The sequence below is a fragment of the Drosophila mauritiana genome, chromosome 3R (genome assembly GCF_004382145.1).
Source record: "Drosophila mauritiana strain mau12 chromosome 3R, ASM438214v1, whole genome shotgun sequence".
Classification (NCBI taxonomy): Eukaryota; Metazoa; Arthropoda; class Insecta; order Diptera; family Drosophilidae; genus Drosophila; species Drosophila mauritiana.
Window position 1 is genome coordinate 27,752,792 of NC_046670.1, and position 24,793 is coordinate 27,777,584.

At 46.2% G+C, this 24,793-nt stretch overlaps 3 protein-coding genes across 6 annotated transcripts in view; 1 reads left to right on the forward strand and 2 right to left on the reverse strand.

The window, feature by feature from the left end:
- Window positions 1-11,397: 11,397 nt before the first annotated feature.
- LOC117145628 lies at window positions 11,398-13,965 on the forward strand. Its single transcript, XM_033311347.1, has one exon. It carries the CDS (start codon window positions 11,480-11,482, stop codon window positions 13,904-13,906), a length of 2,427 nt encoding a protein of 808 aa, XP_033167238.1. The 5' UTR covers window positions 11,398-11,479; the 3' UTR covers window positions 13,907-13,965.
- Window positions 13,966-14,948: 983 nt separating this feature from the next.
- Window positions 14,949-15,964, reverse strand: LOC117144236 (high affinity copper uptake protein 1). The gene has a single exon (XM_033309305.1). It carries the CDS (start codon window positions 15,919-15,921, stop codon window positions 15,109-15,111), a length of 813 nt encoding a protein of 270 aa, XP_033165196.1. The 5' UTR covers window positions 15,922-15,964; the 3' UTR covers window positions 14,949-15,108.
- Window positions 15,965-19,879: 3,915 nt separating this feature from the next.
- Window positions 19,880-24,793, reverse strand: part of LOC117142321 (5-hydroxytryptamine receptor 1) — an 82,528-nt gene continuing 77,614 nt past the window's right edge. For all 4 annotated transcript variants that reach the window (XM_033306228.1, XM_033306230.1, XM_033306232.1 and 1 more), the window contains one exon: window positions 19,880-23,622. In XM_033306228.1, the coding sequence (XP_033162119.1) occupies window positions 21,571-23,253 (1,683 nt within the window). In that variant the 5' untranslated portion in view covers window positions 23,254-23,622 and the 3' untranslated portion in view covers window positions 19,880-21,570. The remainder of the gene's footprint in view (window positions 23,623-24,793) is intronic.

Sequence of the window (24,793 nt, forward strand, 5' to 3'; positions counted from 1 at the left end):
GACACTGGCAGCGCAGCGCAACTGAAACGTTTTAAAAGCATCTTCATCATAAATCCGTAAAATGAAAAACGATGCATGCCACTCACATACATTGCCATACAGACCTACATCTCACCAGTGGCCCATGTGGGGTACAAATTTAGTTACACATTTTGCTTGTTTGTTTCTGCCACTCCTTGTGGCAGCGGCAAAGTGATATTGTCCCCTGGTGGCTTAACTTGTCATGTGGCAAGGAAAAGGAAGCAGGACCTTTTTGCATTCGGGCCAGCTCACAGCACTAGCACTGTTGCGGGCCGAAGGAGTGGAAGGACCTAGCAGGCCGCATTTTATGAATTATTCAAAATGATCATAATAAATTGCTGCAGCCTTTTACGGCAGCTGGGAAATGGGGAATGGGAGCTGATTGGGGTGCAAAGTGGCCACCCTTATCGGCTGCAATATTTTTTCGTTAGCCTGTGTGCACTTTTGGTTAAAATGTTTTACCTTCCTTCGGCTCAGCCTGGTAGCATGCAACACTGTTTGCTTTGGCCTGGTCAACTTCGGTTACTTTGCCGTCCACTGAGGGAAAATGTCTCACTTCCCTTTGCCTAAAATAACCATCACAAGAACTCTCGTGTATGCCTTAATTCAGTTTGTTTCGCTCTTACCATATTGAATTTTGAATATTGATATTGAATTTTTGCAGTGTAAAAGTTTTCATCTTGGCTGTCGGGCTGGAAAAACTTTGGTGTGCTGCTTGGGAACCGTTGCAGTTTGCTTTTGCAACAGCAACTTTTTGTTCGAGGGGATGTCGGTAAATCGGACAAGGGCCCAGGATTCAAGAACTAAGGGATCCGAGGAGAAGGTGAACATCTTGGCAGGAAGTCAAACAGATACGCCACCACCTATTTGCGTAGCCTCAGAAGAAGGAGCTGCTTTCAGCTTTCGGAGAAGTGCCAAATGAATAATGCCAGTGGCCGGCTGAAATCTGCTTAAAGTTTCACTCATTAAGTCCTTGAACAATGAAAGTGCTCTCGAGGACTCGTTGCGTCTCGAGAAGGCGGAACTTTGCCAACAGAATAAATCAATTCCTTTTTCCGCCTCAAAACAAACCCTTCATCTCCTCAGCTGTTTATTTGCCAGCAAACTTTGGCGTTTGGGCCGAAACACCTGCGCAAAGACGTTGTTGGCCCGAAACGCTTAAATGAATATTCGGCTGATGTATGGCATTCTGAGTGGGCGGAGGAACATGCACATTGATTGATTATCGACACAGTTTGCCACTCGAAGCCCAGCGTTGAGTGATGCCCTCAGCTTGCCCATCTTGCCCAACTTGGTGCTTTGGCAACAGCTAAACAGCCAAAAGCATTTGTGGGCGGCAAGTGCCACGGTTCGTCGAATGCAATCTCGACTCCATCCGCCAGCGGTCTCCATCTCCAGCTGCCATCTCCTGTTCAGTTTCTGTTTCTGTATTTGGTGGCCATTTTGCCACAGATTCCCAGCCTGCTGGCCAATTTGCTTCATCGCACTACACTGAAAATATATGCAAATATGTGAATTGGGAAGCAAAATTTAGACTTAGGAAGTACATACCGTGAATTTGTTCATCCTCGAAAGAAAGATTCCCATAAATTGTAATTCAAGCCTGAGCAACATATTTTCAAACTCTCAGTGTAGGAATTCCGCTTGCCTTTTGATGGGAAGGCCACTTGATGGTTTAGTACCGGTTCAATGCGCTTTCCATTTGTCGTGGTCGCCAAAGGAGCTCGTTGGAAACTGGCTAAAAAAAAAAGAATGCCACAGAGTTGTGCTTGCCGTCCTTCCTTGAATGTTCCTGCCCAAAGGCTGTTCTCAAATTGAAGTCTGCTGCTCGGAGCTGGGACAAGTGGAAGTCAGCAGCAATTACTAGGCGAAAACAGCATTAACGGTCACACCGGGCGAATGCCCAACGTTTTGCTTTGCACTGCTGGTGGAAAAGAGCCTCGTGGTGGTCCACCGACCGGGATTTCAATAGCGGTCACTAGTTCAGTGGCCATTTAGATACATGTCAGGATGCCAGGATGCAGTCAACAGGAAGTCCGGCTTCCTTGGCACGCCTAATTAGAGCCGATTAATGAGCCAGTTGGCTATCCATTGTTTCCACACTCACCGCAAAGCTCCATTGTGTACGCAATTCGACTAATTAGTTGCACACTGCGCCCCCGCACACACACACACACATAGCTAGTAAGGAAAAGGGGGGGATAACCCCATCCCCAAGCTCAAAACAAAATTCTTTCACATGTAACAAACTGTGTCCTTGCCTTTGGAATCCTTTGTCCGCCACATACTTTCACCTTTTCCCCGTGGCGCATTAAAAAATTAGTGTTGTCCTGGCCTTAAGAAATCAAAAAGGATTACATTGCTATTTAAGACCAAAACAGCCGCTGGCAACAGGTAGCCATTGAAATCCACAAAGGACCCGGACCCAGGACCCTGGACCGTTTTTGTTGCCAAACTAAATTAAAAGCAAATGAAATAACCTCCATCTGGTTAATACCAGCCGCAGACCTTTGTGACCGCCGCCATTGTGACCCCGACACAAAAGGAAACGAGTCTCGGCCCAGGAACTCGATTAATGCAGCCGCCAAAAATTGGCAGCGGCCCCTGGTGGGCGGAGATCGCTCGCCCGGATTACGGCCACGCCCACTGCGTGTGTGGCAGTTCTCCAAATTGAAATTGCCAGCACGTCAAACCGAAATTAGATTATGTCCTGGCCATTGTGAAAACGAAGCTGCTCCTGAAGGAGATAATTTGCGGAGGATAATGCAGCTTGTCTATCGGAAGGACTAGACGACGCAAGTGGATCGTTTATTTCAAGGAGTTTTTGTTTGGACTTACACAGCGCAGAAAGTTTGCTACATTTTATTCTCTCTGGAATGATATCTTAATTATTATAACGATACTACAGGCGTTGAAATCGTAAATATAAATTGTGGCGAAACAACAATTTGGAAATATGTCACCACACCCCATCCTTTTTTATGCGTTTCGGTGCCCTTTCATGAACCCATTAAATAAATTATAGTTCTTTTTCGACAGTGTCCACTTACCTCGTTAGCAATCCGCCTTCCCGCCCCCGGAGGTGTCATTAGCATCCCTGATGGATGCATTATTCAGCAAACTCTATTAACATTTACGAACACTCGACGGCAGGCGCTGCCAACGGGTAGGTAAATGGTAAATGTTTAACGAAGTTCGCTTCGAAAAACTATAAAGCTCAATTAATAACAATTTGGCGAGCAAAGTTTGTCCAATCTGGGTTCATTGTTGGTGGCTGCTGCAGCTGAGGCCCGATGATTACGGGGCCATGTCTTCATCTGCCGGAATTTAATGTGGGGCGTAAAGGTGACCGTCCACGTCGGTTGGCAGCTGGCTGTACTGGCTGGCTCTACTTCGATTTACCTTTGTGTTTTATTACGCCACTGGGAGCCATACGGCAAAAAGTAAAAGCCATTTAAAAGCCAAAACTTTCCAGCAGCAAACTCCCAACATGTGGGCTCGTCCTTTGTATCCTTGTGCTGCAAAAGTTTCCAGAGCGGGGCACACTTCCGCATTTATGGCGAATTTCAGACTGCCGGACTTTGTTTTGCCGAGTCCTCGATGCATTAAGCCGCAAACGGAGCAGTGGTGTTGGGCGAGGGGTGTCGAGGGGGGGGAGGGGAACCAGGGGTTTAAGGACGCCCATCCTGGCTGGAATCCGCCCACCGTATCTCATTTGGAATTCCGCGAGTGTCTGTCCCCCGTTTTGCTGTTTGTTCTGCTCACAGTTTTTCTAGTCGGAAGCATAACTCTGCACTCAAGTGCACTCCTGGGCCAGAAATCCCATCCCCATCCCCATCCCCATCCCACACTCCGTTGGAATCCCACTTCCCGGTCACGTACTCCTACATTTCAATTACACCAGACACAACGGCAACTAAATCAATAATCAATACATTATTTCGCGCAATTAAGGCAGCGGGAGTTGTTGTTGGCGCATAATTACAAAGTGTGCAATTGAAAAATGCATGAAGCTTAATTGATAAACAAATGCATACATTATCCGAGAGTAGCGGCTTTGTTTTTTTTTGCTCGTACGACATGATAGAGCAATTAAAGATATTTAATACATTTTGCATCAGGGGATGCTGCGCATTGAGATTCAATAAGTTGTAATTTGAAAGGATATGATGTTGTGGGGGGAGGAATCATTTACACGGCTCTTTGTACGAATCATTCCGCTTGCAAAATTTGCGGATTTTAAATGCGCATTAATGGATTTTGTTGAATTAATTTAATCAGGCATGAACTTTGATACATAAATTACCCGAAGAAAAAACGAACGTGTTTGTGTAATGGCAGTCATCTATATAGGGAAATGAATAACTTTACTCATTAAATCATATCAAATGGTGATAGAATTAGTTTGGCATCTGCCTAATCCAAGCGAACTGATCACTTACGCTCCCATCATTGGCGATTCGCGATGTGCAATGCTCGTAATTGAATTTGCCGTGCTTTGAATGCCCGCTGATGGGTCCAATCTAATTATTCCCCCGTACGAGTCGCCCCTCCGATAACATAATCCCTCTGCTGCCCCCTTAACTACCACATACCCGCAACCGACTTATAATCCAAAGGGCTGAGAACACATTATATGCTGCGGCACTTTTTAAAATTGACTCAGGGAGGAACTCAAGTTCGTATCCTTTGTCGTTCGACCAGACAAATGCTTTTAGGAGCGGCACAAATTCCGCCCAAGGGCATGCGTCCTTTTCTCGGCCCGCTTCTTTTGGCTAAAACCGAATAAAAGCAGGAAAGTATGTCGCCAGAGGAAAAGTGCAAACGGGGCGGGGAAGTGCGGGCAAACTTGTTTTCGTTCGGCCAGCAGAGAGGCGTTCAACATCCTCGCAAGTTGGCCACTTCCATGTGACAAGACAGGACATTTCATTGCGGCAATGTTGCTTTTATTGTTCCTGCGCCGTAGCCCAAGCTCCGGCCGGACACTCGCCAGCTGCGTGCCACAAAAGTTTGTGAAATGTATTATTTCTGGCGAACAAAGGACTGAAATAACTTGGAATGCATTTAAAATAATTTTAGTTCCATTTTGCGCAGTGGTCAAGGCTAAGTAAACACCTGCCCTTCTGCAGTTCGATGTGTGAATATCTTGGCGAGCACAGCCCCACTGACTTGGTGACTTAGTTTCCAGTCCCTCCGGATTCCAAGGCTTGAAAGCGCAAACATCACGTATACGCAACGTGCGCCAGCAAGGCGTTCGAGTGCAGCTGTGTTTGAGTTGGGTGTGTGTGTGTGCGCGTGCGTTAGTGTGAGCCAGTAATATATATGTATGGCGTGTAGTTGGGAATCCTAAAACTTGGGCCTGCTGCGCCAGCGAACTGGTGACCTTTTTAAAGCAGCGCCACCGCCTTCGCCGGCAATTTAGCAAACACTTCCGTTCGCCAATGTCCTTGTTGGCGGGTGGGCGTGGGCGTTGGTCTGGTGTCCCGAATGTTCTCTATGTTCTGAATGTCCTGGCCCACGCACTGCTGGCGAGGAGCAAATGTTTTTACCTCCGCTAGTGACACGCCCCGAAGGCCTGTGGATGTTGGATGTGCAGCAAGAAACAGAAGCGAAAAGTTACACTGCACAAACAAAATGGATATTTTAGATAAATATGTGTTTAGCACGTAATTTTTTACTTGGATATAGTCAAGTATTTCTTCAATAATTTATATACTAATAACTTCAAAACAATGCATTTCCACCTGATTTTTCCAAGTGCACATCTCTGTGTTTCTGATGCGAACTAAACAGTGATTCTTTTCGCATCCGACGGCGTCGCCTATTCCTCGTCAGCTGCTCATGTGCCCTGGATTTCCGCTTTGAGCTGGTCACTCGGTTTCTCGGTTGGGTGGAATGGAAGTGTGATTGGGACTCGGAGTGGAACCCTATAAGTGAGTGACAAGCGGACTGAGGCCCTAAGCCAGATGGGTTGTTTATGTCCTGGACATCGATACCAATTTCCCCCTGAAATGCGCCCGTTTTACGCTTTTTCTTGCAAAGTAGCGAAGTTGCGGGTTCTTGGTTTACTCCATGTGCCATTTGCCCAGTTAAGTTGCTTTCCGTTGTCCCAGCTGGAATTTGCATGTCTGTTCGTTGACATTCTGCCGTTCCGCAGCTGTTGCGGCTTCTTTGTCAGCTTCTTATTTATGCATTTGTATCTTTGTCCCTAGTTTTGTATCTGGGTATCCATTGTCTGGTTTGCGGCTTGTGGTGGGGTGGGATGGGGTGGCAAAGAAGGAGCAGAGGGGGTCTGCGGTTCAAATCCCCGGATTGCCAGCTCATTACAATGAAGTGCAACCGCAGGAGCGGAATGCCGAAAAAACAATTGCAAACGGAGCACATTAAGTGCAGTTCACGCTGTGCCGGCTAATGAGCTACAGTCCTCCAGACCCCTACCCCACTTTTCGCAGGCCACACCTCCCGGCGTTTATCTAACTTTCCACGTTTTCGCATTTATAATGCTAATTCAGCAAGTTGATTACATGGCAGCCAGCCGGTCGTCCAGGATGCCGGATTATGAAATACAACATTGTGCTGCAAAAATGGAACAAAAAGCAGTCGGGCGCCCGGACCTCAGATAGTGGCCCTCCCCCACAGAAAACACTTTGCTTTAATGTGCATTTCGGTGGCAATTATGAGCGCATCACCGCCCAACGGGGAGCACTTTTCGGCCAATCTTCTGCTCCTCCGCAGTCTGCCACTTGTAATTTGCATGGCGGACGGGCATGTTCTGCGGCCAAATGACCCACACTGGCTTTCATTTATGCTTTCCACTGCACTTTCTCACAGTTGCCGAACAAAGTGCCACCGGCTGGATGTTCTGAAAAATGTCCAACATGTATACGCTTTCAAGGCGCCACAACAATATCTACAATTTCAAATGTCTCTGAGGTTTTTAAGTGTCAATTATATGTGTTATAAATATGTAGGTGCTGATCAATACTTGTACAATTTCAATGCGTATTTAAGTGGGCTAATGATTATGAAAGCTGGCAAAATTTAGTTGAAATCCAGCTTATGGGATTATTGACAGACATTAAAATTTGTATATTTAATTAACACACGAGATCATCCAAGCTTGAAAGCTGTCCAGTTGTGCAGTCAAAGATAATGCTTCATAATTAAATTGGTGAATCTGATTCCAGGAACTCCTGCCATTAGCCACTAGCCACCAGCCCATTATGAAATCCAGAATTGCCCACATGGGTTTGGTTGTGGATCTGTTGTGTTCTACGCCTACTTTGTTTGCATTTCAAATTTGGCGTGCTGCATAATTTACAATTTGAATCCATCAGCGAAAGCCCAACAACAGGGCTGCATACATATTTAGCCATCGCCGGGTATTTTCGTTGGCCAAAACCAACTGCCAACAGATACGCCAGCTGAAAGTTGCAGCTGCACAGTGGAAAATTACACCTTAATTAGCGGGATTTTGGAATTTACAAATTGCGTTTTAAATGCATACATTGAAAAGGCGTAAATGCAACTGACCCTTGAAATGCAGGTATATTGTTGCATAGCCCAAGTCGATGAGGCATACTACATTTGTTGGCAGTGTACTCAGCTGCCTCTCGAACTGCTGCATTTTTCATGTTTAATTTCAGTTAGTGCCGCCTGTCAGCTGAAAGCTCGAATCCTTTTGGCGTCCATCCAGAGGGTGTGTGTGTTTTAGGTGTTTTTGTTTGGCAATTGTTTGGAGTGTGTGTTTGGCAACACAGACCGCCACACACGGACCTCTATTTGCCAGGTTGTGTCAGCTTGACGTTTCTGTCAATTGGCCCGAAACTACGATCTATACTCCGCCATTTCGCATGCCGTTGGTGATTCTCTCCGGCAAAGGCAACTGGCTAATATCCACGGAGATGTCTATGTATACAATGGAAACTCCTCTAATTGGCCTCAGACTTTCCGACACCTCTGCTCCTTACCTCCTCAAATATCTGTGCTTCTTCTAGCTTCTAATGACTAGCAAACACTTTACGCATCGTAAAGTTTCGGGTGATAAAGAGTTTTTAAACTTTTTAAGCCACTCGCATATGAATATTATTCCGTCAGGTTCTCCCAGCGGACCAGGCACATGCCGAGGATATCCCAGAGTCCTCGAAGACACAAACTAAGTCCGAAGTCTGAGGTCCCGGCTCAAGTGACATTTCCCAGCCATCTAACCTCTGACGCTCCCAGACAGTATAAATACGTAAGCAAGCATGAGTTGTCTTTAAGTGAAATTCAATAACGCATAAAATTCCAGGGCACAAAAAGCTCGAAGCCGACACACATACTCACATATTGAGGGGAAAGTGGGTGGTTTTCGGGTGATAGTTGCCTTGCATATTTTGCATATTACAAATCATTGTTCGGCTCAAGTGCTTGCACTGAAAGCAAAATACATTTTAATAGCGAATAATACCAACACTGCTGTCCAATCCCATAACTTAGCTTGAAATATTTAAAGATCTTATTAGATTTTACGGTTAAGTCCATACTTTTTTTACTGTGTATACTTGCCTTATAAGTTGGCTTCAAAATTGTTGAATCAGCGCGTTGGAAGCCTTGTAAATTTTGGAGCACCAAGGACTGACATTGCTAACTCGGTTATGAATTCCCATTTACTTTTGCATTAAATCCTGGCCAAATATGCAAAACACATTTGCCAGCTGGAAAATTAAAGGCGGGAAACCGAAAGGAAAATGGAAACTTCACCCTCGATAAGTCAACAAGTCGTCGCTGTTTTTTGCTAAGACAAATTAAATTTATAAACAAATGGCGCACAGCAAACAGAAGTTGTTCTGGCGAAAAAGTTAAGCATCGTGCATTTGCGAAAGCCCCGGGGTTTCGTATACCAACCACAGGATCTAAAGGACGAACTCGAACAGGAGCAACAAGCAAATGCCAGTTATTATTCCTGCCCTCGCCGCAGTACTGCCTCTTTTTCCGTGTTTCGGGGTTTTTTCGCATTAACCGAAAACTGTTGAGGGGGGAAAAGAAGGATGTGTGGGGCGGTGCGCCTTTAAAAATGTTTCACTTAAGCAGGGAAGCTGCTCCCGAGCCCCAATAAAAACAAAATGTGTACACGACAAACAAACATAAAGTTAGGAGCTCGTTAAATTACGCCAAGGGGTAAAAATATGCGAACATGCTTTCACTTTTACAGCTGTGTGTATCTGAATAATGCGAGTTGTCAAGAGAGACATATCCCCCTTCTGCGATGCCAATATCCTTCCTAGTTCCGCTCACCCATTTCAAGATAGCTAAGTGCGCCGCCAGCTATTCCCAAATATATATTTTATAATCCCGACTCAAGTCGGCCCAGAGCACGTGACGCCATAAAGTCGGTTGAACGCTGGACGACTTAGCATAAGCCCGGCTTGCGGCATTTCCCAGTTCCCAGCCACCATTTCCCAGTCGGTGAAAATCTCCGCCACCTTTGCTTCCTATATCGTGGGCTTATAAATATATGTATATATATATATATATGTATATATGGTGAAGAGTCTGCCGAGTTTCCGATTCAGTGGAGCGAAATTTGGGTGCAAAGGGCGCGAAAATCTGATTTGTGAACGGACATCAAATACTAAAACCAAAAGAAGATATGTATATGTGCCGAGCACACATTACCACTTTGACCTTTAACCTTTTAAACTCCATAAAGAGAACCGGGAACTAATTTAATTTTGAAATCCTACTAAAGCTTCACAGTACAGCCTAATTTAAATTTGATTACTTGGATAGTAGCCACTTTAATTTGTTCAATTTAATCAATTATCTGAATAATTTGTAGCAACAAATTTAATTCAAGTGGTAACCAGTAAATAAAATATGGTAAATTTATGTGCTTATAACGCTGCTTTGGCAAAAAATCCAATCGCAAGCCATACAGCATTTCAAAATGATTGATTGGGTGCCCAAGTTCGACAAGGCCAACTTCATTCTATAAATAAGCGAATCGGTTGCAACTCGAACGTTCGTATTAATCGCTTCCCCGAAAAAGAAAGTTTATCAATTTCGCCGGAGACCGAAAAAGGGCGAAAAAAGTGCTCTGGTATGAGCGATATTAAAAAGTGCCCCAATACATTTATGTGCACATATTTTTTCGGGAGGACATCAATAACCGATGAGCTGCCATAAATCCATGGGCATTTCAGTTTATGTGCGGGTTCAGTGGTAACATGGTAACTATAACGCTTTCGGCAACCCCGTGTAACTCAAAATGTGGTCACGCAATGCGGAAAAGCCGAAGGAGGCGGCAAAGTTGTCAAGCAACCACTTTAATTTCCTTGATATATCATATGCCCGTTGCGATAAGTTCCACCTGACAATGCAAGCGTATCTATTATTAAGATCTGGCATCTGAAAAAGCCGTTCGCAATCAGCAGGAACACATGCCAGTGGCCGCAAAAAGGAGCAGATTCTAGGCCTAAGTTGGGGTCATTAACATAAACAACTCTGCAGGCGTGGATGCCGCAGAAGCGTACATCCCGAAAAAAGGGCGAAGGCAGCAGGACCTCTCCAAAACAAAGAACCCGTGTCTGAAAAGATGCATAAATCATGGGCGACCTGCCTGGATCCGAAATAGAAACCGAGAATGCGAGAAACGAAAGCGAAAACAGGGGATCACGATGTCAGCAAATGGCAAAACTGTCATTTTCTAAAGAATTTAATTGACAGTGCAAAGTCATAAATTATATGGCGTATCAAAGACGGCGAACAGGAAGCGTATCCTGCGGCATTTGGGCTAATTGTGGGCCCCGTGTGTGCCCCGTGCCACTTGGCAAACAAAGACAGGGGGAGGTCCTGGGGAAACACGTGTGTGACCGGGCGTGCGTGAAAGTAAAAACATTCCTATTTGGCTTGCTAATAAATTAATGATATACTCGTCGGGGCGCCGCCTCCGAAAATCTCGGCAGAATAGGGGACGATTCCCTGTGACAAACACTTTGGCGACACGAGCACGCGAGGCAATTTATAGCCGAGAAGGACACTAATGGAAGGACCAGCAGCCGTGTGACGAATTCAGGATGTGTGCGTCCTTTGCCAGGACGAGGCGTCACTGGGACTGGCCCAAATAAAATGCTGGCCAAATCATTTATCTTTCGGCCATTGTGGAAGTGCTTAGCCAACACTGGCAGATGTAAACACTTCACTGGATCATAAGACCAAGCTGGCGATTGCCTGAAACCATTTAATGTGAAAGGGAGGGATACCAATTAATGGGCGGCCATTTAGGGAAACCTAGGCTGCTAGTTAGTTCCAGCCTTAAAAATTCTATTCTATCTACTTTAAAAGGTATTCCTTAAGGGATTTTTGTTTTGACACTTTACACATTACGTTGACAACTCGGGGCTTATAGAAATTAAATGTTCTATTTCATCCGTTTACTTGATATTGGTTATATTTATATCACCAAATTATAGCAGCAATGGAAAATCAAAAGGATCTGGTCACCCAGCGCACCTGGCGCCGCATCTTGGAGCACCTGACCCCGGTGAAGGGATACAAAGCGGCAGAGAGGAAAGTCAGCTGGTACCGAGGACTGTCCCAATCCCAGATGGCGGCAGCAAATGCATTGTTCGATATCCTGAGGGAAAATATGGATAAGAATACCACCTCTAATGTTGCGAAGCTAATGGTGAAACTGGGACTCCATCCCAATCCGCCGTGGAAAACTCTGCATATGGTGATCAAACTGAGCCGGGGTAATGATCTGGCCTTCCTCTGGTTCCTCATGGAAATGTGCTACAAGACACCCAATCACGGCGAGACCTACAGTGTCAACGAGCAGATCATCATGACGGCTATCTTCCGGTTGGACCTCTTTCCCACTCTGAGGGAACTGGACCGCTGGCTGCCCCTGCCACATTCCTCGCAATCGGATAGGGATAAAGCAGACGCCCTAAGGCAGAGAAATCAGAGATTGAAGAAGGAAAAGGAGGATGAGCGCCAAGGGGAATTGGCCAGAAAGGCAAAGATCGTGAGACCTCTATCTCCTTACTTTCAGGAACCCAATATACCCGGAAGGATTCGAAACGAGCGAAAATTGCTGTCGGACTATCCAGACACTGCAGCCACTCTTTTTCACATGGATGAGGAACCCCTCGAAGCTTACCTCTGGTCCCGCTGGTTCGGAACCTACACCTTGAACGACGCCCACCGCGTGGGAAAATCCATAATCTTCGAGGAGATTAACAGCATCTTCAAGTCCTTCAAGGCAGCCTCATTGCCAACCCGCGACGTGGAATCCTTATGTGCCCATCATCAGTACATTCGGGAGATGGAAAAGTCCCTAAAGGACAAGCTGGAGATGATGAAGCGGAGAAAGTGCGTGGAGCTCATCGAAGCGAAAAATAGACTGGAGGAGAGAAAGCGTAAGCGGGTGATTCAGGAGCTGGAAGAAATGAGTGCCTGCTACTTGAAGCGGTTCCAGGAAATGGCGGCCAGAGCCAGATTGGCCTCCACCAGTAAGACTCTGTTTGGAGGCAGTTCCGTCAAGGCATCTTATTTTGGCTGCCCCAATAATGAGATCAGGTGTCAGACATTTGAGGCGGAACGGGTAACGGAAAATCATATAAGTGATAGACCCAAAAGTGGAAGTGGTGGTGATATTAGGCTAACAAGCGGGGCAGAGGCCAAAACGAAAACCAAATCTAGATCTCGATCCAGATCTAGCTCAAAAAGCAGGAGATCAAGGAAGCCTCAAAGTAAAGCGCGATCCACTAAAGAGCCTGAAGTAGTGGTAGAAGCTCCTGTACTCCCTCCCAGAACGGCCAAGGAAGATTTTCGCGATATCACGATCAGATTATTGAAAGGAGAAAACCCCATCTTAAAAGGGTGTCCCGACTTTCAATTGGATCCTCCACACTGCGCCAAGTGCCTAATTTTCGACCCCCAAAGGGGCTTACCCCAAAAACCACAAAAAAAACACCGGCCTAGTAGCCTAATGCAGTTCCTACAAAATTGCGCCTCTGAAGGGAATGAGGAGGAGGATTCCCACCACGAAATGGCTGCTAATCCTTCCGCCCATTCCGTTCAGGAACCAAAGCTTTTCGATCTGGGACTTTTAGGAAGGAATTGCGCGAGGTTCAACTATCGTGAGTTGTTTGGCTCGCTGCAGAGGACTCAATTGGACGACGAACGGATGCGTCTAAAGGAGGCCTTTGTAAGAGCCATCGACGATGATGTTCAGTACCTCAGTGCGGCCTTAAGTGGCGAGGAAGAGGGTTCTCTGGATGCTTTGGTGGACCGAGCAGCCAAGAGGGTGTTTGCGCAAGATGTTAAGGCCTTTCACGAGGAGCTAAAAAAAATGAATAAGCAAAAGGCTGCTAAAGAGTATAATCCCGATTCTCGTTTGAATTTCGGCCAAGAGTTTTACGATCCCGAGAATATCCCCTTGATGAAGGAGATGTTAAGGTTGGGCCTCGAGAAGGTGGCCCAGGACAAGAGATATGTATTGCCCACCCTCCCCGATGTCCACTCTGTGCCCTACCTCATCGAATGGATACGATTACGTTATGGAAAACGCTATTCCTATGGGGAAAAGAAACAGATTTTGAATAGAGATAAGCTGGTAATGGATCAAATAACATGGATGATGCACACCAACCTCGAGAAGATTCCTACCCTGCCGGTTGGAGACAACTTTACTGACTTGGCCAAGCTGAGGGGGCTGACCAAGAAGCTCAGGGAACGCTATACCAATAAGTTCCTTGAAGCCATCATGGAAGTGGAGAGGGTCTTTTATTCGGCCATGAAACCCCATCTCTGCAATTTAGCAACTGAAGAGACCTTTTTGGCCTACTTGCCCGCCCATTTCCACGACCTGGGCTTCACTGTTAATACCGTAAGCTGAGTAATGAAAATTTCCTATGAACTGGCCAACTAGTACATAAATATGCCTTTTTTTCCATACAATGTAGTTTAACTAAACTCCAGTTGGGTAATTGGGTAATTGCTTGTTGTCCGCAAATCATCGCATTTAATTGCGGTTGTACCCACTTTGGATCGTTTATGCTTGGAACAGTTTAAGTACGACCAAAGGCGCAATGACTTAAAAATTGTATAAATAATTTAAAGAGTTTTAATTGATTTCATATTGAGAGTGGAGCTATTTGCTTCTTATTGTTCACGTTTCTTTAGGTAACCTAACACAATTAAAGTTGGCTTACCACTTTGTCCCTGAGCGGTCAGGTGTACACCTGTTATGCATCGTTGCATTTCCGTTTCCGTGGATGGACATGCTTCTGGCCAAGTCGTTTTCCTCGAGGGACTTGCAAATGGGCTGTTCTTAGTGCACATAGCCATTAAGGTAAACCTGTACGCTTGTGGGTGAATTATTAAAGCCACATCTGCCGTTTGGCTTACTGACCAAGGGTTTTCGTCGAAATCTCCGCGCGAAATTCATTCTGGGAGCTTCTGTGTGCACCGGAGCGAATTGCGTTATCCGCTCGGAAAACGGCGTAAAGTCAGCTTATTAAAATATTAATTGGAAGTGGAAGCGCCGATAACTGACCGACAACAATGGCGGCAGCCCTTCCATTTACATGCCATTTCCTTCTCAGTTCCGTGTCCGTGTCCATGTTTCCCTGTGTCGTAATGTAAACACGGCGCTGCTTTATCGCCCTCATAATTACGGCGTAATGAAAGCGCCAGACACGGTCAAATAAACGGCGGCAGCATCCGTAGCTCCTTAGATCCTTGGCTCACCTGGGCAGCCATACGAGAACCAAAACACACGGGATGTGGGCGACCTCGTAAATGCGGGCAAACCATAAAGCTGCCGACACAAAAATATCCGAATAACGCGTTAAAATGCCCTGAATTCACTTTGGCAACTCTAGATTGCGCATACGCCCAGTTACCTCACACAAAATGCCGCATTCTGCAAATGCCCATTCATTTCGGCAGCGGAAGATGCTGCATTCATTGTTTTACGAGCCATAAACATTAACAATTAGGCCGGGTACCCAAGCCGTTATGATTTTTACAGCTTGTGTTAATTAGAAAAACACATTAGCAGGGCTCCTAGACAGCTCGTCTCGGTCCATTTCTGTGTTAGTTGCAGTGCTCCTGGACGTTGGTCCTGAAGGCGCAGAATATGTAGTACCCTACACCGGCGCCCAGCAGAACGGCCACACAGAGCCACACATTGAAGGTCATGAAGACGAGCATTAGCAAAAAGGATATGAGCACCTGCAGGACGTGCAGGAAGGTCTGCAGGATGTGCATCCCGGAGCAATAGACCTTGAGCTTGGTGGTTTTGCCAGCGGGAGGGGTATTTTCCTGAACATGATGGTGAGTGTGCTGGGTCAGGATCAGCGAGGATTGCGCCTGAGGAGAGCTCCGTCCTGGCGGCTGAAGAGGCGGCATCGATGGCGACCTTGGGCGGTAGGCGTAGATCTGGGTTCCCGATTGTTGGTTGGTCCGTGGGGGATACGTTGGCTGGTTGTAATTGTAGTTGGCCTCTCTATATCTTCTTGGCCGATTATACTGATCCCTTCCGCCCGCCAATCGCTTCCGGTCCCACGAGAACAGCCACTCTCTGAAGAACTTAAGGGCCTCATAGAGCACCGCAACCACAAAAATTAGAAGGCAAGAAAGAGTCAGCGCCATGGCGGATTCAGTGCGCCAGAACTTGAAGAGAATGGTCTCCGCATCGCCAGTATGAAAGAACATCGCCATGGACATGTCGTGGCCTCCACCATCGTGATGGCCGTGCTTAGTGTGCTCTCCATGGTTTCCATGATGAGTCATTTCAGGTGAATGGTGTCCTTCGTGAGCGGAAGTCGGTGGAGCAGGCGCCGGGGATCCATGAGAAGCGTGATGGTGGACGTGGCCCTCTGAAACATCAACTCCATGGTGGTCCATGGTCGAACATCGGTGAAAAATATTGGTCTTGTTAGTTTGTGTATATTCGATCGACAATCAAGTGACAGCTTTTAAAAAGATTTGAAAAATTCCAATACATTCATTGAAGAAGTTAATTTATTGACCATTCGGCTTTAAACCGTCAGGATTGAGCCTCCCCCAACTACTTCCAATCACCAGAGATTTTCTATACCCATCTGTAAAGCGACGAGTTTCGACCGCAGCCCAATGCCAATTCGGTTGTATCATTAACATAAATGACAGGCGGGCAGAACATGCCACGTGCCACGAAATCAATGCAGTTTCCGCCCAGGACTCGTTGTTTTCTGCCCGGGACAAGCGAGCAAATTTGCTGGCACTAATGGAATCCATTTTTCACCCGGCGCTCGGATGAGACGAGCTGCACCGAAATCCTCCGGCCCAACCATGCATATTAATAAAGATTTAAGCGTCAGCAGCCGGCGAAATTAAGATCGTACACTGGGAGCCCGGCTCGAGTACTTTGAATTGCTCACGAGTTGGCCATTAGGTGGTCTAACACCGAATATTAATCATACGCCGCGTTAATTTATGGGCAAGTCGCTGATTGCCGAAACAGGATTTTTCAGCCAGACGTGCTGCAATCTCTTTCGCTTTTCTGGAAGTGTACTACTTGGCGGGCAAGGGAATCCGTACCGATTTTCCTTTTCCCTGCTAAAATGAAGCCACTAGCTGTCGCTGGGAACGCCTCGCTGACCGCCCATTAATGCGGCTCCTTTGTGCAGGAGCACATTAATCATGGCGAATTCTGCAGCAGCCATCGCAGCATGGCTCGTGTAATTTTTTTCGGCTACCTTTTATTTTGTGTTTTGTTTTTGGCCCACAAAAAACAAAGAATCCAACGAAGCCCAGCAACAAAGTAAGTCCTGCATTAAATGCTTTGCTTTTCTATGGCTGCTCGAGCACTTCCGTTTTCGCCCAGAATCACAGACCTTAATTGTCGAGACGGAAGAAAGGCGAGAATGGTAAAACTAGGATTGGAAGCATGTCAAATACCCTGCCGAAACAAAGCAATAATAAATGAATGGAAGTTGTGTTGAACAAGAAAGATGTAAGGTATTTAAGTTCCCAAGTCTGCCCATAGCGTACCTACCCATTTTTAGGAATTCTCAGGTATTTGTCATTCCCTGGACATAAGCAACTAGAATCGAGTTAAGGAAATCCCCTTACGCTGCCCAGTTCAGAGGAAAGCCTGTCAGCAACCCTTTACTTAAGCTGCAGTGTCCATTGTTTGCAGTCCTTAGCTCCTCGGAAATGTAATTCCTTTTGATGCCCGACACGGCTTAAAGCTCCTTGAGGTCCTCGAGGCTCGCCGTTCCATTCTTTATCAATTGTCTTGTAGAGCAAAGCGTTAATCATGCGGCATTTAACGAGACTAAAGCCGACTGCTCCCCGGAGACTGTGATTTCTATGGTCAAAGTTTTGCTGCCCGCCCCCTGCGTTCGACAAAGCGACAGCCATGAATTCCGAGAACGAATGAAAGATGTTGGTCAAATGTGTGGGCGCTTGGGAGCGCAAAGAAAAACGGAGTCCTGGCGACCCGCCGGGGCAGCCTTGCGTGTAATCGCGCTGCTAAGTCCATTTAATCAACTTAATTTAGTACAAATTCTCAGACATTTGGGCTCACTTTTTCCCGTGCCTTCATTTATTTCGGGCAAGTGACGCAATCCCCGCAGGACGGCATTTAATAAAACATTTTCCACAATTGTAGCAAGGCAGGGGAAAAAGCTTCAAGATCCCAGATTCCTATCGCTCAACGTTGAAATGGAGTTGTTAGCGCTCGAAATAATTTACATAACTTGTTTTGAATACACTTTGACAAAGCCGAAGGTGTGCGTGTTGCATACTTTCAGGCTGCCCTCGGCTTACCCGGCGGATACGCAATATTTAACTTGACAATGATGGCAAGTTTTAATGAAGGAGCCCAGGCAACACGTCCTCTTAAGATTATTGTCACAGAAGTACGAAAAGTAAATAACATTTGATTACACTTTATATTTCCGCTGCTCTCAGCCATTTAATACCCACAGAAAATATTAAATTCCCATTTCGTGGAGATGCTGCTTTGATATTTATTAAGTTTAACATCAAGGGCCGCCATCCCTCGATCCGAAAGTCAATTGCTGAAACTGGAGCCCATTTCTTCTGGGCAAACACATTTGGAAATTTGTCGTATTACCTTGCAGCGCATTTGACATTTGGCTGCCGGGGGAGGGTCATCGATTTTCGATTGCGTTATCGAAACAAATCTAGCCACTTTGGCGGCCTTTTCGCTGGCATCCGAATGGGAAAACTGGAGAGTGCCACTCACAGGAAATTGAGCTCAATTGGGGTTTTTGCTACGTGCCTCTCACTTTCGCCTTGGCTTTTATTGTTCCCAGGATCGCCAAAAAAGGGTCCTGTCTGTTGATTTATGTGGCGAGTGCTTGTTAACACTCTACGATTACGAGCTACGAGCGCGACAATTGCAGGCATCTTCATAAGCGTATTTTCTAAAAAAAAAATAAAGAAATACGCGTCGCAGAGTTTTCGAGGACATCGAGCGGCCCTCATGTCGTTTCCCGATGTTTCATAAACGTCGCATTAGTGTCATACAAATACTAACAGAAAAAGTGCTCGTAAAACTGCAGACTTTACTGCTGGCGATACGATAAGTTTTACGCTTCCCGGCTGCAGCACAATTTCACTGCACTCGTCAGCTCTTTTTCCATTTCGGGAATTTTTCGCGTGCCGAACGCAGCTATTTGAATACAGAAATCCGCTTAACTGAACTGAGCGGCAAAGCGCCCCGAAAACACATATCCCCGTCCACATCCGAGGCGGAAGGCGTGGCCTTGTGCTCGGCGAGAGTCCTTTTTTCGACTGGCTCATAAAGTGGCATCCTAGCATGTGTCCTGTAGTGCGGAGGAGCGGGTGCAAAATCATCATTTATCAGCAGGCAGCCAGGAGGTCCAGATGCACGATGAACAATGTCTGAGCATAAAACAATATGAGTCGTTTTGCTATTTCGAGAACTTGATTCTACATATTCGAAAATTCGTATGCTTAGATAAGCTTACCTACAAACTGTTGTTCCACATTTACCCAATATTCCATTCGTTATTTTTGTTGTTTTTTTTTACAGTGTATCACCAGAAACATACCGAAACTCTGTCAAATTGGTGTGCTGCTTTTTGCGAATGAGAAACTGATTCTGGTGCTGGCGCCGTCAGATCCGCCTCACTTTGTCATTGTCATACCCTTTTTGGGAGCCGGCTTCCTGGAATCTCGGTTGCTTAGGACCGCTTGTCTTGTTTATGCCTCACAAAAAGTGGACTGAGAACCGGGGAATGTGCAGATATTTGCATACAGCCTCGCACATTTCGAGGGCTTCCGCCGCAGATGTTTGTTAGCTTGATGGTGTTTGGCTGTTGGTACGAGAGCCATGTTGGCGTCGCTTTTGCTTTTCCACTTGCTTTCCCTTTCCATTTTTCGCTCTTCACTTCCGTTTCCGTTTCTGTGCGTTTTGCACGTTTGCCCAACTTGTCATTCGCAATGAGCTGAATGCACTCGGCGGGCGACTGGATTGCAGCTGCCTTTCTATGTTTTTTGGGCCGCCAGTCCGTTGAATTGCACATTCAGTTGACATTCAGCTGCAAAAACAGCCAGCAGCTGCTGCAATTCGCATTTGTTGAATTTGAATTAAGTTCTGATTTTATTTCGCATTTATGAACCCTAGAAAGTTAAGCCTGTCGCTCAATTTATTAGTGCAACTAAGAGAGTAGTTACTAAAGAGCTTTTACAGTCTGTAATGCTAAATGAAATGTTTTAAACTTCATTAACAAGATGTTCTGACAAATACTATACCTTCACCAGAGTTTTATAATAACAATAAATGTTCAACCCCCAAAACACGAGTAAAACTTCAGGAGAAAGTGAATTACATTGATACGGTTGCCTTTTATTTGATGCTTTAATTTCCGCATGTGTTTTGTTGGGAAAACAGTTTTCAAATGCAGTTTTGCAGTTTTGTAAGCTTCACTCAGAAAGTGATGTTAGTTTTATTTGTTTGTTATTCTCAATTACTTGGTTTTTGTTTTTAATTATAATATATGATGTTTGTTTTTGTAATGAACTTTAGTTCGTTCGGTTGCGTATAATTAGCTGCGCTTAGTTTGTCATGCTCGCTTGCCCTTGTTTGTTTTTCATTTTCATTATCCGATTGCCGTTTTCAATTTTCCATTATCCATTTTCCATTTCACTTTAGTTTCGTGGGTGTGTGGGAGTATATGCGTGTGGGTTATGTAAATAGTTTGATAGTTTATCTCATCAAGTTACGAATAGCTCAGTTTCCATTGTTTTTGGTTGGTTGTTTGTTGCGAATATCATAATGCACTTCTCACAGTGCTACATACACATACAATAAAAACATGCACACTTATTTGACTAGATCTATATGTATAGGTATGTCTGTATTACTTCTGATGCAGCTTCGATCTAAACATAAAAGTAATGCTTAATGTTTGGTATCACAGAGAGGCGTGACTTTTCATACAAAATACAACGAAAGACTAATGCAGAAAGTTACAAAATACAATTTAGTTCTTCTCACTTGAGCTGCAGCCTGAACCGCACAGTGTATACATATATATAGGCTACCTTTTCTATATGTTTATATAATATATATCTTTTTAGACAGAGCCGCAGGGGGCTGGGTATTTACAGTGGATAGCTTCTTGCTCAAAACGTAAATATATCTAAGTTAATCAGTAGGCTTAATTTGGCTGCAATCTGCAGTTTGTAAATTTAATTTTTGGCTCAGTTTGAGTATCGCAAATCAACTAACTACGCTGGCAAATTTTGGGATGGGGACAGTGGGATCTTTTTCTTGGTTTGGGAGGTATCAATAGATTCAATAACGATTGTGTCTCATATCCGGTGCTGATTGTTTTCGAAACATAAAAGGAACCGTAGAAACCTGTCACAGTTACAACCGTGTGTGTGTGTGTGTGATTGGTTGGTGAGTGTGATTGTGTGTGTGGCTCGCACCACGTCGATTGCTTAGTTCTACATTTAAAATTACAACAACAAGTTACATTTAGAGGAGTCGTCTACAATTCGCACTTTGCTGCAAGTTTCAGGGGGTGCACATATACAGAGATACGCACTACTAGCACTACTACATACAAATATCCATGTGTGTGTACTGGGGTGGCAAAATGCGGGGAAAGGTAATATTTGCTCTGCTTTCCGTACGTTTTTTTTTGAGTCAATGGGGGTCTCTAATCAATGTAACCCTTAAAACCACATCTTTAAATTAAATAGAAAATTAATTTATAGACAATTAATGGACATGATCAAACTCTCAGTTACAAATAATATTAGACGATTATTTCTGCTAAATAAACTATACCGACGCGGTACTTTAAACAGCCCAGAGCCTACTTTTCCCACTTAAAACTTTACATTTCCTAATTGTTTAAGATGTACACCCCAGTGTGTATACCTAAGTGTGTGAGTGTGTCGAGCAGAGGAGTCGCCTTCTTCCGGAAACCTGGGGAAGACCCTTCGAGCACCTCAGATTCGCTTGGGTAGGCTCTTTTCTCCGGGATGGAGGTCCTCGTGGATGGCCTAGAGAAAGCTCTCCCTCGCCCCGTGCCTCTCGTCGCCCAGCATCACCCGCTGCGAGGGAGGCTCGCCATACTGATCCTGGTAGTAGTTCTCCCGCATCATGGTGTTCAGACTGGAGCAGCGGAAGTAGAGGATCTCCTGGAAGGGTTTGCGGAAATCCCTGTTCAGAGTGGCGTAGATAATAGGGTTCAGCAGGGAGTTGGCATAGCCCAGCCAGAGGAATAGAGACGAGAGCGATGCCGGTACGTGCATTGTCTCGAAAGGACGAATTAGGGCCAGGATAAAGAAGGGCAGCCAGCAGACGGTAAAGGCCGACATGATGATGCCCAGAGTGGTAGAGGCCTTCTTCTCCTTGGCCAGCTGAAACCGCAGCTTCTTGTGGTGCGGAGAGCCCAGGAGTCCTGTCGAACCACTGACGCCACCCCCACTGCCGTGTCCTGCGAGTGCGCCTCCTCCGCTGCTCAGACCACCACAGGTGGAGTAGGTGAGCGAAGTATTGCCCACGCTGCTGTGCCTCTGGCCATTTCCCGAGCTGGCCAGCTCCGTGTGACCCAAGGGCGGAGCTTGCGGGGCCGACGGCGATCCCGTGCCATTGAGAGCCTGCTGCAAATGCGTCTGTGCGCGTTTCTCCTCCAGGACAATCCGCCTCGCCGCCCTGAAGATCTGGTAGTACACGAACAGCATCACCGAGAGTGGTATGTAAAATGAGCCCAGGGTGGCGTAGATCTGATATGCGAAGTTCTGGCACACCGTGCAGATGGGCTGGCCCTCCTCGTCCTCGTGCTCGTTGCCCAGGATCAGCAGAGGAGGCAATGAGATGCAGGCGGCGGCCAGCCAGACGATGCCCACGCACAGCATCATTCGCCGAGGAGTCCTCTTCACCCCGTACTCCAGAGGCTTCGTGATGGCCAGGTATCGATCCACGGATATGGCACACAGATTCAGGATCGAGGCCGTGCAGCACAACACATCGAAGGACACCCAGATGTCGCAGAGCAGCGGTCCAAAGTTCCACTTCTCCAGCACTTCATAAAGCAAGGCCATGGGCATCACCAGAAGAGCCACGCAGAGATCCGAAAGAGCCAAGGACACCAAAAGGTAATTGCAAGGTCTCCTCAGTTTCCGCACCATGCAAACGGCTATGCAGACCAGGACATTGCCCACAACAGTGCCCAGGATCACGATCAGCAGGACGATGCTCACGAATATGGACGTCAACGGGGGCAGTACAAACTCTCCGGCTGCAAATTCCTCCAGGAGCAGAGGAGTGTCCGATAGCGGTACCAAAGTCGTATTGCTGTCGCCCAAATTGCTGCTGGTGATGCCTTGATACGAGACTATGGCAATGGGGCTGCTGTTCATCGAGGCCAGGCCATAGGATCCTGAACCCGAGCCCGATCCCGATCCCGATCCCGATCCCGACGATGAGGCCGAGGCTATCGCTCCCAGGAAGGCGCTACTGCTATTAAAGTCCTGCGAAGTGACCGACTCCGTCTCGCCTTCCACGAGCGGAGCGGGAACGGTGGCCTTGCCCGCCGCATAGGCTATCCAGCTGCTCAGGAAGAGCACGAACAGAGTCAGCGTGGCGGTGGAGATCAGTTTCTGGTGGTTTCCCTGGGTTCTGTGGTTTCTGTGCTGGCGGTGGCTCTGATGGCGCCGCCAGTCCTGTCCAGATAAAGCCATCAGCAGTCTTTCAATGGTGGCAGCGGGCTAACGCGGCATATGAGCAACCCAGTGCTGACCTGCTGCCCAGCATAATCGCCTCTTCGAGCCTCAGAATCATTGCGTATACGCCACCGTGCCGCGCTTTACTTCGGCACTCTTGTCATTAATCATAATTTCAATAAAAATAGAGCCCTCTTATTAGTTTCGCCTCGAGCCGCGTCGCTTGATTACTAATTTATGTGGGGCGTTCGCTTAATAAAAACGCTGCCTGAGGCTACCAGTTGATGTGGTCATTGACGTTTATGCCTTGTACTCCGGTTATCTCTTTCAATAAATCTCTGTGGCTTGCCGCAGTCGGTTTCGCAGACTGTGTGATTGTCGTCGGGACTGCAAAATAGAAGGGGAGGAAATTCATTACTCAGCTGGATTTATAAAGTGAAAATGACAGTGTCTTAAAGACTATATTTAAATTCTCTTAAAATTCAAGGGCCTGGGGCCGTCATTCGTCCTACACTTTTACATTCCCTTCATCGCTTTTCCAAGCACACAAAGACCTCAACACACGCACATGTCGCCCTAATGATGGTCACAGTTGTTACATTTTCCACAGAAAATTTTTAAACAATGAAACAATGGGAGAAAAAGGAAAATAATAGAGAAGAAACCGCGAACCACGTTTTCATGGCCCGGCGGCTATCAGCAGATGGTTTGTGTACCCGCCAAGAGTTTTCCCCATTTTCCCAGCCACGCGGTGAATCATCAGAGCCTGTCGTTCGTCCTTTTGTATTAATTTTCATACTTCTTTTGATTATTGAATTGTTGGCTCCCCGCCTGACCAAACCGCAGACCACGCCCCGCCACCGCCTACTCCTCCGCCCACCAGCACTTGACGCTCTTCGAAATGCGAAACAAATAAACAAAGGGCAGCTAAAAGGCGGTGGCGCCTCCGCCATTGTTGCGGCAATTTTCGTTGTAAGCTTCCGTTTGGCATTTTTATTTATTTCGCCTTTCTCCCCCTGGCCTTCTGCCTTTGTGGTCAGTAGTCCTAGAGGAAGGGGAAGGATCGAAAAGCAGGGCACAGAAATACAATTTATACATTTCTCCCTAATTGAATTCCATTGCTAGGCATTCGAAAGGTGTCGTCGAACCTCACGCACTTGAGAAGGCGCTTTAAAACGCCATTTGCGAGTCCCGTTCTCACATGTCTCCCTGCGCGATTTATTGAATTGAAGGCAACCAAGTGGCAATTGAGCCACGAAAATCAGGAAAATGGAATGGGAGGCAAGGACGTCTAGACGGCCAGACACTGCCACACCTGTGCGCCAGGTGTCACACTCAAAAATTGTGTGAAGCTGGAAGCAAGTTGGAGGGCAACAAATCGAAGCTGGAGCCCAGCATCATTATAAAACTATTCCCTGAGGACAAAAACTTGGTGGCCTAACTGGTCAAGAATTACAAGTAGGTGAGTTGGTTCACAAGACAGAAACCTGCCACATAAAAATCGTGCCTATAATTATACGCACTCATTTACCACGCCATCTCTTATACTAATTTTTAT

What these genes read in the sequence shown, in the direction of transcription:
- LOC117145628 (XM_033311347.1), top strand. Translation starts at nt 11,480, where the DNA reads ATGGAAAATCAAAAGGATCTGGTCACCCAGCGCACCTGGCGCCGCATC.
- LOC117144236 (XM_033309305.1), bottom strand. Translation starts at nt 15,921, where the DNA reads ATGGACCACCATGGAGTTGATGTTTCAGAGGGCCACGTCCACCATCAC.